Source organism: Gossypium hirsutum, chromosome D02 (genome assembly GCF_007990345.1).
Source record: "Gossypium hirsutum isolate 1008001.06 chromosome D02, Gossypium_hirsutum_v2.1, whole genome shotgun sequence".
Taxonomy (NCBI): domain Eukaryota; kingdom Viridiplantae; phylum Streptophyta; class Magnoliopsida; order Malvales; family Malvaceae; genus Gossypium; species Gossypium hirsutum.
Window position 1 is genome coordinate 16,655,928 of NC_053438.1, and position 17,212 is coordinate 16,673,139.

Here is a 17,212-nt window from a genome sequence, read left to right on the forward strand (position 1 = left end):
CGAAACTCGAGGTTAGACAAAGGAAAGAATAAAGTTGAAGACTAAGTTGGTGAATTGGGCTATATTGGTACCGAGGTAAGTTTACGGTAAATAAATGCAATATTTCAATATTTATTATTAATGCTGTTAATTTTCAGCAATTATGAATTTATTTTATGAATTTATTTGATGATGATCCAAGCATGAAATGATAGAGAATTAAAATTTAAAAGTCCCGTTGATACATAAGGATGGTACTGGATACGAATGTCATGACATTTGGGTAAAGAGATCCCATGTAAGACCATGTCTGGGACATGGCATTGGCATCCTTGAGATCATGAGAGGTCCCATGTAAGACCATGTCTGGGACATGGCGTTGGCACCAAGACGAGAGGTCCCATGTAAGACCATGTCTGGGACATGGCGTTGGCACCGAGATGAGAGGTCCCCTATAAGACCATGTCTGGGACATGGCATGGGCACCAACATGAGAACATCCCATGTAAGACCATGTCTAGGACATGGCTTTGGCATGTTATTATCAGAAGAGACCCGAGTATCCTTATTATTCCAATGTAGCTCAACGGGCTTGTAAACGAATCATGTTCATGAAAGTTCAGTTTAAAGAATAAATGGCAAGCTCAAGTAAGTTGTAAGACTTAAGAACTTATTATACTATCAATTGATGTTCAACGATGCAGCAAGAGTTGAGTAAGTTATGCACACAAGTATTCTAAGTAAACAAGTAAGAGAACTAGTATGAGATTAACTAAAGAGTAAACTAGAGATATAGACATTGAGTTTAATTATTTAAGTTAAATATTGTTATTTATTTGCTAGTAAACTTACTAAGCTTTATGCTTACGTCTTTTATTTCACTTTCTCTTATACTATTACAAGGCTACTTCAAGGATCCTAAAGAAGTCAGAGATCGTCCACACTATCAACCACAACTGCTCAGTATTTTATGTCGAAACACGTTTGAGTTATGGCATGTATAGGGATTTAGTTATTCTAAATGTTTGTATTTATGATCTTGCTAAAGAATGATGTGTAAGTATTTGATGATGAATGGTTGCTAAAATGGTTAAGTATGGAAGTGTTTGTTGTTATAAAAGTTTAGGTGATAAACTATGCATGTAAATCATGAAAGGGTAAAATTTTGCAAAGAAACAGAATTCAGGCAGCACAGTGACGTGACTTTGAAAAATCACCTAGGATGGTATAAAATGAATTAGAGGATGAATGATATATGTAATTAAGTCTTGTTGAGTCTATTTTCATGGAAAAATAACAGTGTAGCAAAAGGAAATTTATATTTTAAGATATGTGAATTTTAGTAAGATAGGGTCAGAACTATTTTTGGAGTCCCCTGTTCTGAGTTTAGAAAATAATTAAAAATTGTATAAAAATTTTTATGAGTTGAAATTTATATGCTTAGATTCCTTAATGAGTCTATTTTCTGTAGGAACAAGTGGGAATAGCATATGAAAATCCTATAATGAGAAAAGTTATTTTTAGTAACAAGAGGTCAGAATAGTCGAATGGTGAAACAGGGGAGACTTTAACTAATAAACTGTACTAATTGGCTGAACCAAAAATTCTAAAAATTTTATGGTAGGAAGATATATGAGTCTAGTTTCAAGGAAAATTTACGGAGTTAAATTTTTAGTTTCTTAGCTCAAGTTATAATTAATTTAGTGACTGCTGCGCAATTGGACAGCTTTGCTGTAAATAGTAAAAAAAAATTTCAAAAGTAAATTTTTATGCTCCGAATTAGTAAGATAAGTTAAGTAATACCTCGTGCTCAACTCCGGAAACGGTCTCGGGTAAGGGGTGTTACAGATTTTGATTCATATTTTAAGCTCAACATGTCGACTTGAACTACTAGGGTTTGCAAATGGTCGGCTACTTCCCGTACTTGAGTCACAGCTTTACCCATGATGTGATATCTATCCCTAATCTGACCTTGAGAGCGTTGGAGTTGCTCTTTGTAGTGTTCATTGTTCGTTTCAAGAACCTCAACTCGAAGTTCACAATTTTGCAATGCGGTCTTGAGCTTTTCTATCTTTCCCTTTAACTCTTCGATCTTATTTAGGCTTGCTTTCAACTCAATTACGGAGTTGTGACTACGATATTGATACAGTGAACTTTCTAATTCTGCTACCCGATCTCTTACTCCAACCTTTTCATATTGGCTTTCTAATAATAAATCCCTTTCTAGAGCATCTTCTTGAACTCGAGCATCTTGGAATTTCTTTTCCCACTGATCAGCTCTAATATTTTCTTCTTTGATTTCTTGCCATTATTCTTCCGATTTTTTACCCAACCCGACAGTCCTCATCGACAAACGCAGCTTCTTATAATATGTCTTTAGACTGCCCAAGTCTTCGTCAACCTTGTTATTTCCTTTTCTTATTTTCTCGACTTCTAACTTTAGGACGTCGACGTCTAATCCTAGCTGCATTTTTTCCTCTTCCAACTGTTCTATCTTTTTCCCCAACTCCAAACTCCTCTTGTCAAAGTCTTTCTTTATGATCTCTAGCTCAGATGGGATCATTTGTAGGTTTTTTGCTATTGGCCGAGTGTTTTCTTAACTTGACATAGGGACATTATCATTGACTCTTTTACCCCACCACCAATTATATTCGGGGGTCGTCATGTGATTTACAGCAAGTCATTTCATTCTATAGGTTTGGTTCCAAGCGTTTGATATTTCACGAGCCTTCTTCTTGTAATTATCACCCTTGTACACAAACTCACACTGAGCCAACCCTTATGTTGCCGGTATAAACTGTCTCGACCTATACTACCTCAATACAAGCAAATAGGCATATCCAATAGCTCCTCATATCCCAAGTAGAGGAATTCAGTCGAAGTTTCCACATCGATACAAAATCTCATCAGGGATCATTCAAGGGGTCTTTCATTCGACGTCTTTGACTTGGAGACTCTGAAGAATTGCCATCCACTTTTCTTCAGAAATGTTGTCTCGCCTTAAGGTAGCCACAAATTCTTTTCGTGGAGAGTAGCTCTCAGAGAATACTCGATAATAGACTTTTTCTACCTTCTAAAAATGGCTATAGAACCATGCTAACAAGAGTTGCGCACACCCAATAAATCTTTCTTCACCCGCTCTCCGGTATGCACTTAAAGACCTAAAAGTTTTAGCCAAAATTACTGGGACAGGCATGACCCTTTTGTCAAGCCGGTCAAGTAGATATGAAACTATCTTTCTATGTGTCCTAGTGCTTTGGGGAAGATGACCAACCCGTAAATACTTAAGGTGAATACGTCGACTCTTTTCTTCGTATTCGGGTGTGTTAAGATCAAATCCCACAAACTTTTCTCTAAAGTAATTTTTGAGTTCGACCACTGGTCTGGCGAGCCTCCACGATGACCACCGGTCGCCGGCGACGGCTTCGCCATTCCCAGTGGCTGAAAAATAGAAAAATGTCCCCCTTTTTGGCCTTTCGGTTTCTAGAACCCAAACTCGAAAACTCATTAAAAGTCGTAAAAAAAATAAGAACCCTTCGATTTTAGGGTTTTAAAAAGCTCTCTGTCATAAAAAGGGGTCACATTTCATCGATGGTGACGACCTCGGCCACTCACTATGGCAGAACACGAAGCGTCAGGTAAGTTTTTTTTTCTTTTTTCTTTTATGTTTTTTATATATATAAAAAAATAGATTCAAAAAAAATCACCTTCAGATTTTTGTATTCTGTTTGTTTTTTTATTGCTTTTTTCTGTCTGTAAAAAAAACATTACATTGATAATGGTTTTTATAGGCGAATTACACTGTTATTTTACTGTTCTTGCTGATGTTTCTTACGTGTTGTTTCTGTCCTTTTCCCCTCTTTTTTGCAGATGGCGGTGGAGGGTCAATGACGAGGAGAAGCAGACCCTTTGCCATTTTGGTAAAATGTCAGCAAAAAGGGCAGACCTTGGGATGAGGATCCTCGGGCGGTGTGCCTGTGAAGGGAGGAGCGGCGCAGGGGGCACTAGGGTTTCTGTTTAGTGTTTTTTGAAAATTTAGTGTTGTGGGATTTAGGGTTTCTTCATTTACGCCATATTGGGTCACGTTTGTTGTAAATGGATTCTCCTTTTTTTATTAGACTTTATTATTTATTTTTGGTTTTGCTTATTTTTTTATCTGATTTCTGTTTTAGATTGATTGACTTGAGCCTTTTATTTATTTGTAATTCGAGCCCGGACAAAATTGGGTTATTACACACGTCATTAAAGTTAACAAATTGTTGACTTTTACATTTATTTTAAGGTGATTTGATAAAAAAATACAAATTCAAAAGTTAAAAAAGATTAAAAATTAAATGTAAAACTAAAACAATTTTTTTAAAAAATTAAAGAGCCAAAAATTTCATTATGTTATACGTTAATACCTATAATGTCTTCCAACGTTTACGTCTAGTTAGTCTTCAAACAGTTTATGTTGTTGATATTTATCAGATCCATTTATTTGAAAGCCAAGGTCTTTTGTTTTTTCAATTAAGGAATTGTGTTCATAAACTGGTTAAATATTAATATTTAATACATTCTTTTTAATAAATTTACTTCAAATGCGATTAAACCGTGAATTAATCATTGTTATTTACGGCAAATATTTTGGTTTCGATAAAAAAAACTATTTCACTTATAATTTAATTAATTAAAATTTTAAACTAAAATTAAATGAGGGCCTAATTTATTTGGCTTAGCCCCAACCTATATACTCAAACAGGACAATCTTTACTTTCTTAGGAGCTATAAATTTTAGGTATATTTAGAAGTCTAGATTTTATAGTGTTGCAGCAGTACAAAAATCCTTCGCTATCATCACAATTTCATTATTTTCTTCTTCAAACAAACAATTTTAAAGAGCAAGTAGAAAATATGAGGTTCAAAAGTTTATCATTTCAGCGTCGTCTTCAAACTTCTTTTAATTCCAAGGTATCAATCTTTTCTTTTGAGACAAAAACCTAAAACATGTATGGTTCCGACAATAAATATATATATCATGTAATTTTCTTTTCAGGATAAAACTTATCGTTATTTCTCATCAAATCCTGCGTTTGCCTTACAGCAACCACGCAAGGCTTCATACAAGTAAATATGTTGCTACTCATTTTAATGGGCTTCTCCGTTTTAGGATAATCTCCCTTGCCACAAGATTCATACTTACCTGAATTATACACAGTTTGTTTAACATCTCGTTTACTATTGATATTAGCATAATTTTGAGCTTAAATGTTATATTTGCATGAGCAAGGCTTTTTGGGGTTAAAATCTTAGTTTGTTAACTGAAGCTGAAAAGGCTTTTGCAGTTTAAAATCGTTGTTTAGCAACTTATCTAAAGTCGAGCTATTAGATTAGATGAGTAACATAAATTCATCATCATTATTATTATTTGATGGGGATGATGGGATATATAGTGAAGATGAGAATGGTGAGATGGAGTGGGAGAAGCTTGGATTTGGTCCCGTATCAACTGATTTTATGTACAGCATGAAATGCTGTGAAGATGGAAACCTTACTCACTACGGAAACATTCAATTCAGCCCTTTCGCAGCGGTCTTAAATTATGGGCAGGTAGTTGTCACCTTTCTTTTCTTTTCTTTTCTTTTAATGCACACTTTAATTCTTCAGAGTATATCGTTTTTTCACTTTTATCCACAAAATTCTTTTTAACCCACTTTAATCCTTAACATTATCAAATATAAACACTCTCAATTTAGTCCTTAATATTATCAGACACTTATGATTCAATCCCTAACGTGATGTTTATGATTGAGTGAATATTTCAACCATTAATTTCTAGTGTTTAAAGGAGTGAAGTGGAAAATGAGGAGGTGAACATATATTGCATAAAATATGAAGAAAGTTATAATATGAGATTTGGATTTGAAGTTGATTGGATGGTTAATGCTTAAAACTAAATACATGAAATAATTGAGTTGGATATATATTTTAAAATAAAAATGCAGGGCATAATAGAAGGTTTAAAAGTAAACAGGAAAGAAGATGGGAGGCTGCTTCTCTTTCGCCCTGATCAACATGCCCTTCGCATGAAAATGGGTGCCCAAAGAATGTGCATGCCTTCTCCTTCCATCCATCAGTTTATCCACGCTGTCAAACAAACTGCTCTTGCCAACATTAGATGGGTATTTCTATTCTTCTTCTTACTTTCTTTTCTTTTAACATGCCAGTTTATAAAAATATTATGGAGATTTTTATATTAAGAGTTAGATTTTATTTTATTCTTTTAATTCAAAACTAAGTAATTTAGCCCCTACATGTTAGATAAATTAAAGATTGGTTCATGTATGTCAACATAAGGTACACATGGTATGCTATATGCAATTGTCTAGGTTATTTCGTCAACTACACTAGTTTAACAGTAGAAATGAATAAAATATTTAACAGAAATGACCAATTTACTCTTTAATCTAACGTACATGCACTAATTTACCTTTTTTTAATAAATAGAGTAAAATACAATTTGGCTTCTAATACAAGGGTCTCAATAATACTTTTACCCATCACAACACAAATAAAAATATATTTGTTCTTCTTGAATTCTAAGTTCAAAGGTCTTAAAAAAGGCCGATCCAAGAGGGGAAGAGAGAGGTAGTCCCGTTCTTAACATTTTTTAGGCCCTACGCGAAACAATAAATTGGATCCCCTTTTAAAAAATTATAAAATGTAATACAATAAATAAAAACATATACTAGTAATAAAATAAAAAAAATTGGGACCCTTTTCTTTCCTTTTTTTTCCCTGCCTGCAATGAAGCATCGATCAGAAAACTTAAAAGGCTAAAGTTTTTTTTTTCCATGTTAAAAGCTAGAACAACTCTGGGCCTTAGGTGGCCGCACTCCCAAACTACCCCCAGGGTCAAGCTTGAAGAGAGGTCTTAGGACCAAGATAGCTAGTACCGCATTCTTAGTACCAAGATAACTAGTACCGCATTAGTGAGTGCGCCGTTTTTTTACTAGGACTAGTACATGGCAGTATCGATCTGTTCCCGCATACCATTCCGAATTTATCAAAAAAATTTTAAAAATTTTAAAATATTTATATTTTAATATTTAAAATATTAAATAATAATATTAAATAAATTTTAAATATAAAATATTTATCAATTATACAAAATACTCAATAAAGATCTATCAATCCAAAATTAAGAAGGAAAAAACAATCTCATGTATTAAACGATAATATGATCCCCAACATTAGCTTAGAGGTGATTATGGGCCGGGCCGGGCCAGGCTTGGATAAAATTTTAGGCCTATTTTCTAGGACCGGGCCTGCCCTGGCCTAAAATATAGGCCTAAAAATTTGTCCAAGCCCAGCCCGAAAGAAAATTACTATGTTCGAGCCCGGCCCGGCCCATATTAAATATATATTTTTAATATATATAAATATATATTTGATTAAAAATAATATATATTTAATATATAATTCGGGTCGGGCCCGGGCCAAAAAAGTTTTACCCGAATCCTAGCCCGTTTTCTAAACGGGCCTCATTTTTTTGCCCAAATTCATATTTTGGGCCTATATTTTTACTTGAACCCTCCTATTTTTTAAGCGGGCTATCGGGCCGGGTCGGGTAGCCCAACCTATGATCACCTCTACATTAACCCATTCAATAATAGACTTGTCCATGGGCCGAGCCGGGCTGGGTTTGGGCCGGGCCCGGAAAAAATTTTCGACTCGCCTCCTAGGCCCGAGCCCTGCCCGGCCCGAAATATGGGCCTGAAATTTTGCCCAGGCCCAGTCCAAGAAAAATATCATAAGCCCGAGCCCGACCCATTTTTAAAATAAACATTAAAAAATTATTTTAAAAATAAAAAAATAAAAAAAAGTATTTTAAAAGTATTTTAAAATTAAAAAATAAAAATATATATTTATTATATTCGGGTCGGGCCCGGGCTAAAAAAGTGGTGCCCAAGGCCTGGCCCGTTTTTTAAACGGGCCTCGTTTTTTTCCGAAGCCTATATTTCGGACCTATATTTTTACCCGAACCCTCCCATATTTCGGGCGGGTCGTCGGGCCGGGCCGGACCGCCCGGCCCATGGACAGGTCTATTCAATACTAACATACATATCAAAGCTGGAGGCTGAAATTTTAGGGATTTAGGCATTCAAGTTGTTTCCCTATTTTGATAAAGGAAGAGAAAGGTGAGGGGAATTTTTTATTTATTATAATTTAGTTTTATATTTTAAAATTTAAAGTTTGTCCAACTAAATGAAGTTTTTTTATTAGTTAATGCAAGTGTTGATTTTTTAAAGTTTAAAACAAAATAAATTATAAAAAATTAATATTTTTCAGTATTATTTGGTGCATCATATTCCACCTAGTGTGAATGAAATTGACCAGAATAGGTTGATGTAACAGAAAAAGGGTTATTTGATGTTCCATTTTAGCACAAGGAAGGTGCACACCAATTAGAATAATCGAAAGTGGTGTGGAATGACCACCATGCTTAGGACCCTTTTTCCCTTGAAAAGATATTTTGGCATCCTACAAGTAGTTAGGAAACTAGAAGTTTAAAAAAAATTAAAATGAAATTATAAATTTTTAAATGGGTTAAAATATAATTTATAATTTAATTAGGTTACAAATTTTCAATTTATTAATTTAAAAGTATAAATTGTAAAGGGCTATACTATAAAATTGTCAGTTTTCTAGGCGAGGCTTTATGCCTAAACCCCTAGCGTCCCTACTGCCTAATCTAAAACCCTTAATATAAAATTCAATTTCTTTTCTTGGATGGGATTGAAAGCCCTAAACTCCTGTTAAGGGTAATCGCGTGGAGCAACTGGAATAAGAAAAGAAAAGAAAATTGCCCATTTGTTTATTCTGGATGACTTCAATTGGCAATAAATGAACAGGTTCCTCCACCAGGAAAAGGATCCCTCTACATTAGACCTTTGCTCATTGGAAGCGGTCCGGTTCTGGGCGTAGGTCCAGCGCCTGAATACATGTTCCTCACATATGCTTCCCTGTTGGCAACTATTTCAAGGTGCTCCTTTATTTAAACGATAAGCAGTTAATTTTAACTTCAAATGAGATTGAGTTGTACGGATTGTTGATTAAACAGCAAGACAAAACACCTTTGAGCTTATATGTGGAAGAAGAGGAGGTTCGTGCTTTTTCTGGTGGAGTTGGGGGAGTGAAATCTGTGTCGAATTATTGGCCGGTGAGTCCATTGTTTAGTAGGGGTAACTTGCATTGCATGGGACAGTATCAAGGTTCTAACTTTGGGTTTTATTTTGTAGGTGTTGAAGGCACTTGTTAGAGCAAAAAGTCTAGGATTTTCTGACGTTTTATACCTTGACTCTGTCAATAAGAAATATTTGGAGGAAGTCTCAGCTGCCAACATAATTACTTTGAAGGGAAATGTAATTTCAACTCCTCCTACAAGTGGGACAATTCTTCCTGGCATTACTCGTAAAAGCATTATTGAGATTGCGCGTGGTCTTGGTTTTCAGGTCAATCATTCTGTTCTCCCAAAACTTATACTGAACATAATAGCATAATTGACAATTAAAACTGAAACAGGTAGAGGAAAGATCTATATCAGTGCATGAACTGACAGAAGATGATGAAGTTTTTTGCACCGGAACTGCTGTGGGAGTTGCTGCTGTAGGGAGTGTTACTTACCGAGGCACAAGGTATTTTGTTGTTTAAAGGGAAATTTTGACTTCACAAAAATCGTCTAACATATATTATCATGTGCTACAGATTTGAGTTCAAGGTGGGTGAAAACACTGTATGCCAAGCACTGGGCTCCACTCTTGTAGGCATTCAAACAGGGTTGATTGAGGATAAGAAGGAGTGGATTTTCAACATTCACTAACTCTTTTATCATATATGAATCAGTATTGGTAGTTGATGACTTCAGAATAACTTTTAATCAACTCCATGTTAAGTTCTTCATCACTTCAGCAATATTACCTTATGAAAAATGTTTGATTTCGCAATAAAAACAATGGAAGCTCAAAACCATTTGCACCATCAAAAATACACGCCAAACAGCATGTTGTCAAAGATTATTTTGAACTTGGGTAAATAATTTTTCATAAAAACTTTGTTTACACTTGGGGTTTCTTCCCCATCCAAAATAAGACTTGGACAACTTGTTCATGATGAAGTCTTGAACAGTAAGGACAATTAAGAGTCAGGCAAAAGGATCAGACAACCAAGTTTTGATAATGAAATTAAAAAATGTCAATTTTCTTTTGAATTTTAAAATTTTAGAAATGAAATAATAAAAACTCTTTAAAAAATGGTTTTAAAAATATAAAAGAATTTCAAAATACAATGTTATCTAAACTGAACTGGACTACGGTATCGGTCTAGTGAGAGGTAAAAAACCCATTGACCTACAAACTAATATGATTTGGTTACCGATTCAAAACAAATAAATTATTAAAAAAAAATAAGATTATAAAAATTGGTTCTACTACCAATTCAAATGGTTTTTTAGCTTGGTTCAAATCAAATAAATTATTAAAAAATTGAAAATAAAAATTGTTTCAACGGCCAATTCAAATGGTTTTTTAACCCTATTCAATCAGTTTGGACTAATTCACGAGGCAACTAGTTTTTTACCTCTCACCAGATCGATGCCCTAGTTCGATTGGTATCTACATTATTGTCAATGTAAGAGGAAGTGGGTTTAAGTGCACTAAAGGAGTTATAAGTAATTGTAGGTATTGTATAAAAAAATACAAACACAAAATGAGTGTTTTTTTATATATAAATTGAATCAATATAATAAATTATGTAAAATATGAGATAACTTAATACAACATGGATACAAAAATCTTTTTTTTTTTTAAATGAGTCGCTATAATAAATTATATAAAATAAAATACAATAGAAAATAACATAAACACAACACATATACACAATGTACCAGAAATTTTTAAGATGTGAAAATTATATAATACACTTAACATATGGATATAACAAGAGTATGATATAGAAATAAGGGTGCGTTTGGTTCGCTGTATTGGATTAGAGGTGTATTGGATTAGAAGTGTATTGGATTAGAGGTGTATTGGATTAGAGGTGTAATAGCAAATCAACTGTTTGGTTGAATGTAATGGAATAGAGGCGTAATAATAATCTTGTGTTTGGTTGAATGGAATAGAGGTGTAATAGCATAATGGAAAAAACTAAAATAACTAGAATACCCTTAGCATAAATTTGTTTTGGTAAATGATTATTGTTATTGTTATTTAAATTTTAATAAGATTATTATTATCAATAATAAATATTTTAATCATATTTAAACATAATTATTATTAAATATATTTTAATTAAAATATATAATTTAATAAAATTCTTAATAATTAGCAAAAATTTGTTTTGGTAAATTATTATTGTTATTGTTATTTAAATTTTAATAAGATTATTAATATCAATAATAAATAATTTAATCATATTTAAATATAATTATTATTAAATATATTATAATTAATAAGGAACCAATATCAAACAAGGGCCATATAAGGAACCAATATCAATTGACCATAGAATAAAATCAAACATGTTGATCAGATCAACAAAATGAAAATAAAAACAGAAGCTTTCAAACTGCAGAAGGTGGAAAACATTTAAAAGAACTTCCAATCGCAACTCTCTTATTCATATGGAATTTACAATGTCACTCGTGAATGAAATATCGAAGCTCAAAAACTACCCCATGAATCAATACAAGCCAATCTTAAACCAAAATCAAAAAAGTTTTATCGGGTCAAAGCAAGTCAAGAATGAAGGCTGAAGCTTTTAAACAGCAGACTATAGAAAACATTACCAAATCAAACGCATGGATTTTACTAATTCAGTCTTGAACGAATATCAGAGCTCGAAAATTACCAACAAATCACTATCAAAGCTTGAAAATTACCCAATAAATTGATATAAGGAAATCTTAAACCAAAATACGTTATATCAAAGTCAAAGCAATCAAGAACAAAGGCTGAAGCTTTTAAACAGCAGATTACAGAAAAAATTACCACAATTCTAACATGAAATGTTAACAACCACATGCAATTTATTAAATCATCCATGAATGAATATCAAAGATCGATAATTACAGAACAAATCGATACGAATCAATCTTAAACCAAACAAAACATGTTTAATCCACTCAAAGCAGTTAAATTTATACTCTAGCTCGAAAAGTTATATAATAGAACCCAATCATCCCAGGCGATTTTTAACCCATCCCTTAAATATTCACAATCATTCGTCTCTATAGATATTGGCTTCACCTTAGGTTTTACAATATGGAATACAAATACTAGTTATGTCGCCTGCGGTTGAACTCTAACAAGCTGCCATAAGTGCGATCAACAACACCAACGAAGAGCGATTCTGTATCTGGGCTAAAGGATATTCCAGCAACCTCACCAAAAAAGTCAATTTCCTGGCACTTCACATACCCGGACTTGGTGTCGAAGACATGAACGAAGTTAGCTGGCTCAGCCATGGCAAGAAATCGACCATCTGATGTGAACTTGAGAGCTCTAATTGCTCCCATTCTTCCCTTCAATACAGCTAGGGACTGGGATGGTTTTCTTACATCCCACAATCTGCAAGTTGTGTCCTGATTCCCAGTAGCAAGAATGTTCCAATCAGGGTGCCAAGATGAAGCAAAAGAATAGTCCAAATGTCCCTCTAGGGTGCCAGTGACCTGCAGCATTGTACAAAATAAATTAGACATCAACAAGATTTAAACCTCAAAACGCACCATTTATTTGGATGTCCAGCAAGAGTGACATACTTTGCCAGACTGAGCATCGGCAATTAGGCAGTCGGTACTGTCTCCAAGAACTGCAAGCAACTTCCCGTCTGGACTAACAGAGGTATTCTGTTAAGAGAAGACAACCATAAAAGTAAGAAAAACACCCGAAAAATGGAATTCTACAGCAAGCATTTGAAGACTAGCACTTAAATTTACAGACCTGTCGAATGAGAACCGGTTGAAGGTTGAAAAAGTTTCGGCATCAAAAACTCTGATTTGAGCATCGTTATTTGTAGCCATAACTCTCATTGCACCACTGCAGAAATAAAGAAGATTCAGTTTTATTTTAAAATGTAGTCAAAGTAATATATTGCTCAAGATAACCAAAATATTTCTCTTTGTTAGACTGCTCAAAAAGGATCAAAATATTTCTCACCTAGGATTGAGATACACATCCACCGCATTAGTGATTGCATTATCATCAGTGGTTACTTTTGTGGAGAATGTCACCCCCGGTTGATTTATATACTGCCCAAGCAGAAAAATACTCTCAATAGCATGAGCCAAATTGCAAACATAATATTTTATCCCATAAACATTTGTCAAACAAGCAAACAGATACCTTGCAAATAAGCTCCCCCAGAAAACCACCAGCCACCATTAAATTTTCTTTAACTGCCATGGTGCTAATCTGCACCCTAGAGAGTTGCTGAGATTGTCGTTTCTACAAACATATCAAAATACAAAGTTTATCTCAACTGCTCTTCAAACAAAGCAGCAGAAGTCAAATTAAATTAATCATGGCCATATTCACTAACCAGGTTGGGAACAATTGGCTTAGCCACATTCAACACTTCTTTGCCCTTGCGTAGTAGTGATGACCAATGCATTACCGAGTAGTTTTGCATGAGGTACACATCGTGCTTTGATGTAGCCCACAATAGATTCCTTAGCTACATGATAAAATAAATAAATTAAACACAATACCATATATCAGCATTCTTTCAAGCATGAAAGCAGATAAAAATATCCATCACCTAGATAACTTAATTGAAACTAAAATCTTAAATTAGTGTGCATGTGTACAAGACCATACTCTTCCACATAATCCTTTCACCGACAGATAGTAATGTTACTGTTAACTAAAGACTCGTTAACTAGCTTCACCACTCACTGGGGTGACCAAAACAATTTATAGCCACAATTCAGCCTTCCAGCATCCTTGCAACAAGAAGTACGGCCCAATGCCATGGTCAAGAGTATGGATAAAAAAGAAATTGGTAGTTGATAGGAAAGACAAACAAGCATTAATCTTCTTGTGCACATTAATTTCAAAATGAATTACTAGTAACATATTTGTAAGACCATGTAACCACATTTTACCACCAACAAATGTTGTGAATCCCATACAAAGAGGAAAGAAAAGAAAGGGAAAAAGAACTGTCATAAAAAGAAAAATTGGCAGTTGATTGACCATGTATGCCCCTTTTCAGTATGGGAAGCCCCAATTCACTTTCCTCAAATTTCCCATTACATAAATAACAAAATGGAAAACAAAAATTCACAGAGCACAGGTAATGCATTAAAATTTGCAACACCAAACAGAACCATGAAAGAGGGAGACCCATAAATGCAACCAGTAAGTTAGAAGGAACATTTTTAAATCATCCATGAATGAATATCAAAGATCGATAATTACAGAACAAATCGATACGAATCAATCTTAAACCAAACAAAAAATGTTTAATCCACTCAAAGCAGTTAAGAATAAAGGCTAAAGTTTATAGACAGCAGATTTAACATGTTTCGAATCTGCTTACATGCAGAAAAAATAAAAGACAGTAACAAGGTTAACAGAGAGTTAGAAACCTACCTTTCAGTTGCACTAACTCAGAAATCGGCAAAAAAGAAAATGAGAAGAAACAAAGGGAGCAAATCGGTAGAAAAGAAAAGAAAATAAACAGAGGGCAGAAAAGAAAAGAAAAGAAACGGAGGGAGCAAATCGGCAGAGGCTAGAAGGAACAGAAGAGAAACAAAGGGGAAGCAGATGAGAGGGTATAACAGGGATGGTAAACCTATGCGGCGCCTAATCTGGGCAAAATGGAAGGATTACAAATCGGTGAAATCCACCGATTAAATCAGTAACCGATTACAATGGTATTAGCAATACCATGAACCAAACATAGGAATAGAGAGGGATTAAGCGGGACCCACCGATTAGCCAATACACCCAACTAAACATGGTGTAATATGAGTATTTTATAAATAGGGGACGAAAACATGACGTAAAATTAAATAATTAAAATAATATTTATTTTGAAAAAATAAATATATTTATGCATCAAAATTTACTGTAACATGCAAAAATTATTTCTGAATTCTAAAATTGGATTGTCAAGACCTGATTCGACTAAATGGAGGGATTAACTGCCTAAGTTGATAGGAAATATTTCCCCAAAGGAACTGGATTTTGAGTGCACTGATTTGAGCATTTGGAAAGAAGCTCTCTCCTCCTACAAATCTCGAATCCAATCTCTAAACAAGCCTAATTTGATTTCTCTTGACGAATTTTACACCCACGATCTTCCCTCTCTTCTCCGCCAACGAAACCCTAACCCTTTCATTACCACCGCCGAACTCTCCCGCCTCATGCAGTGGAAGCTCACTCGCGGCAAATTGAGGCCTCGTTTGTTAAACTTTGTTTCCTCTTTGGACGACTCTTCTGTCCAATCCGTTTCTCAAAAGGCTTTCCTCTCCCTTCCCGACATCTCCAAAGCCATCTCCCAGCTTACGGTTTTGAAAGGAGTCGGCCCCGCTACTGCCTCCGCTGTTCTCGCCGCCTACGCTCCTGAAACGGCGCCATTTATGTCCGACGAGGTAACTGCCTCTCCAATCTTTCTTTATTGGTTTTTTATTTGATATGACTTTTAATTTATATTCAAGGCTATGGTGGCTGCGCTTGGAAGCTCCAAAGATTATTCGTTAAAACAATACTTGTTATTTGTGGAAAAACTACAGAGCAAATCTAAGGTTGGTGAGGTTCCTTTCTATTCTATTTGAGTTATTATTGTAGTTCTTTTGGCATGATCCTTACTTGTATTTTGTCTTGATGATGTTGATCAATATTGTGCAATTAAAATATGCTAGTAGTTTTCAAGTTAGTATAATGGCAGTTTAATAAGAAATATTTAAAAAGTACTTAGCTTATTACAGATGGTATCGGTTAGGCTTAGAACTAGTTAACTTTTGCTATTTAAGATGTTGATATTTTTTCTTGTGGAGCCTGTTGGAAGTTCAATTCTGTACATTTTAGGTGGAACTTAGTTTCCATTGACAGAATCTCTTTCATTTTCATGTTACGAAGTTCGTTTCCATTTTCCTTTTGCTTATTTTGATTGAGCACACCTCTTTGCATGGTTCCCCAAAATGGTGTTTGCAGGGGAAATTACTTGACGAAAACTTAGTTTCAGGAGTCAGGACCACAAGTGTTCTTTCTTTCTTTTCCTGAACTCATTGTTTTCATAGTTGATAGCTGATCAATGGTCACTTTATATTGTTCTGAAGCTTCATTGTTGTCTCACTGAATTTGTAGCTTTCTGATGCTAGTCTTATTGTTTTGTTTCTATTGAATGTTTTATGTTGTTGATAGGTGATCCTAATCCGTCTCTAGTTTTCCTTGTTTCTGATTCTTGGCTAATTGCGTTTTGACTGGGCAACACTATCATATTCCTTAAGGAACAACAAGGCAACTCTAGTATTCTCTAGTTGTTAATATCCATTGGAACCTTTGCCCATTGTATGTTTGTTTGAAGAACTTATTCAATCAGTGTAGAAGCCACTGAAGTTTTGGCTATACTGCTTATAACCTAAAATTAATAGCCTACCAGTGATAAAATTGATTAAGGAAAGATGCTGAATTCTTGATGTTGACAAGTGATAAATTTTTCACTTCGTCCTCAGTCTGTGCCCCTTCTATGCACCTTTGTTGGCTTTATTCATAGGCTAACAAGAATATTTTCTCATAATGTAATGCATGTTGTTATGGGGAAGGATCAATTAATCATTCATCTATGTGCCTGATCCAGGAAATACCTTTTTGAAAAGGATGATCTATGTTTCTTATTACAGGAACTAAGTTCAATGGGTGACTCCTTCAAACCTTCGGATGTAGAAAGGGCTTTGTGGAGTTCAGCTGTAGGCGTAAAGTTGCAGTCTTCACAGACAGCTCCGGACAACAAGATCAAAGGAAGCAACAAAAGAAAGAGAAAACATTGAATTATCTATGTGCAAGATGATGGAAACTTTTGTGAGTTCTAACATGGCCAAGTATTAATCTTGTTTACTTGATGCTAACACTTTATCAATGTGATGTTGTGCCTTGGTCATATATCTGGCATACATGCATGGAATGCAGCCTGAAATTCCTTGTGTTGGATTTAACTATTTTAGTATGGTTAACCCACTGATATTAGT

The 17,212-nt window shown here is 34.5% G+C and overlaps 1 protein-coding gene and 2 pseudogenes across 1 annotated transcript; 2 read left to right on the top strand and 1 right to left on the bottom strand.

The window, feature by feature from the left end:
- The first annotated feature begins 4,744 nt into the window (after nt 1-4,744).
- Nucleotides 4,745-9,924, top strand: LOC107908346 (branched-chain-amino-acid aminotransferase 2, chloroplastic-like; annotated as a pseudogene).
- A 2,094-nt stretch (nt 9,925-12,018) lies between these two features.
- Nucleotides 12,019-13,695, bottom strand: LOC107910328 (uncharacterized WD repeat-containing protein C2A9.03-like; annotated as a pseudogene).
- A 1,471-nt stretch (nt 13,696-15,166) lies between these two features.
- On the top strand, nt 15,167-17,179 carry LOC107910327 (uncharacterized; the record flags this gene model as incomplete). The annotated part of the gene is made up of 3 exons (XM_016838148.2): nt 15,167-15,616; nt 15,683-15,769; nt 16,868-17,179. Coding segments are annotated over 3 exons (684 nt in total), but the record flags the coding sequence as incomplete, so codon positions are not given.
- Between the last annotated feature and the right edge of the window lie 33 nt (nt 17,180-17,212).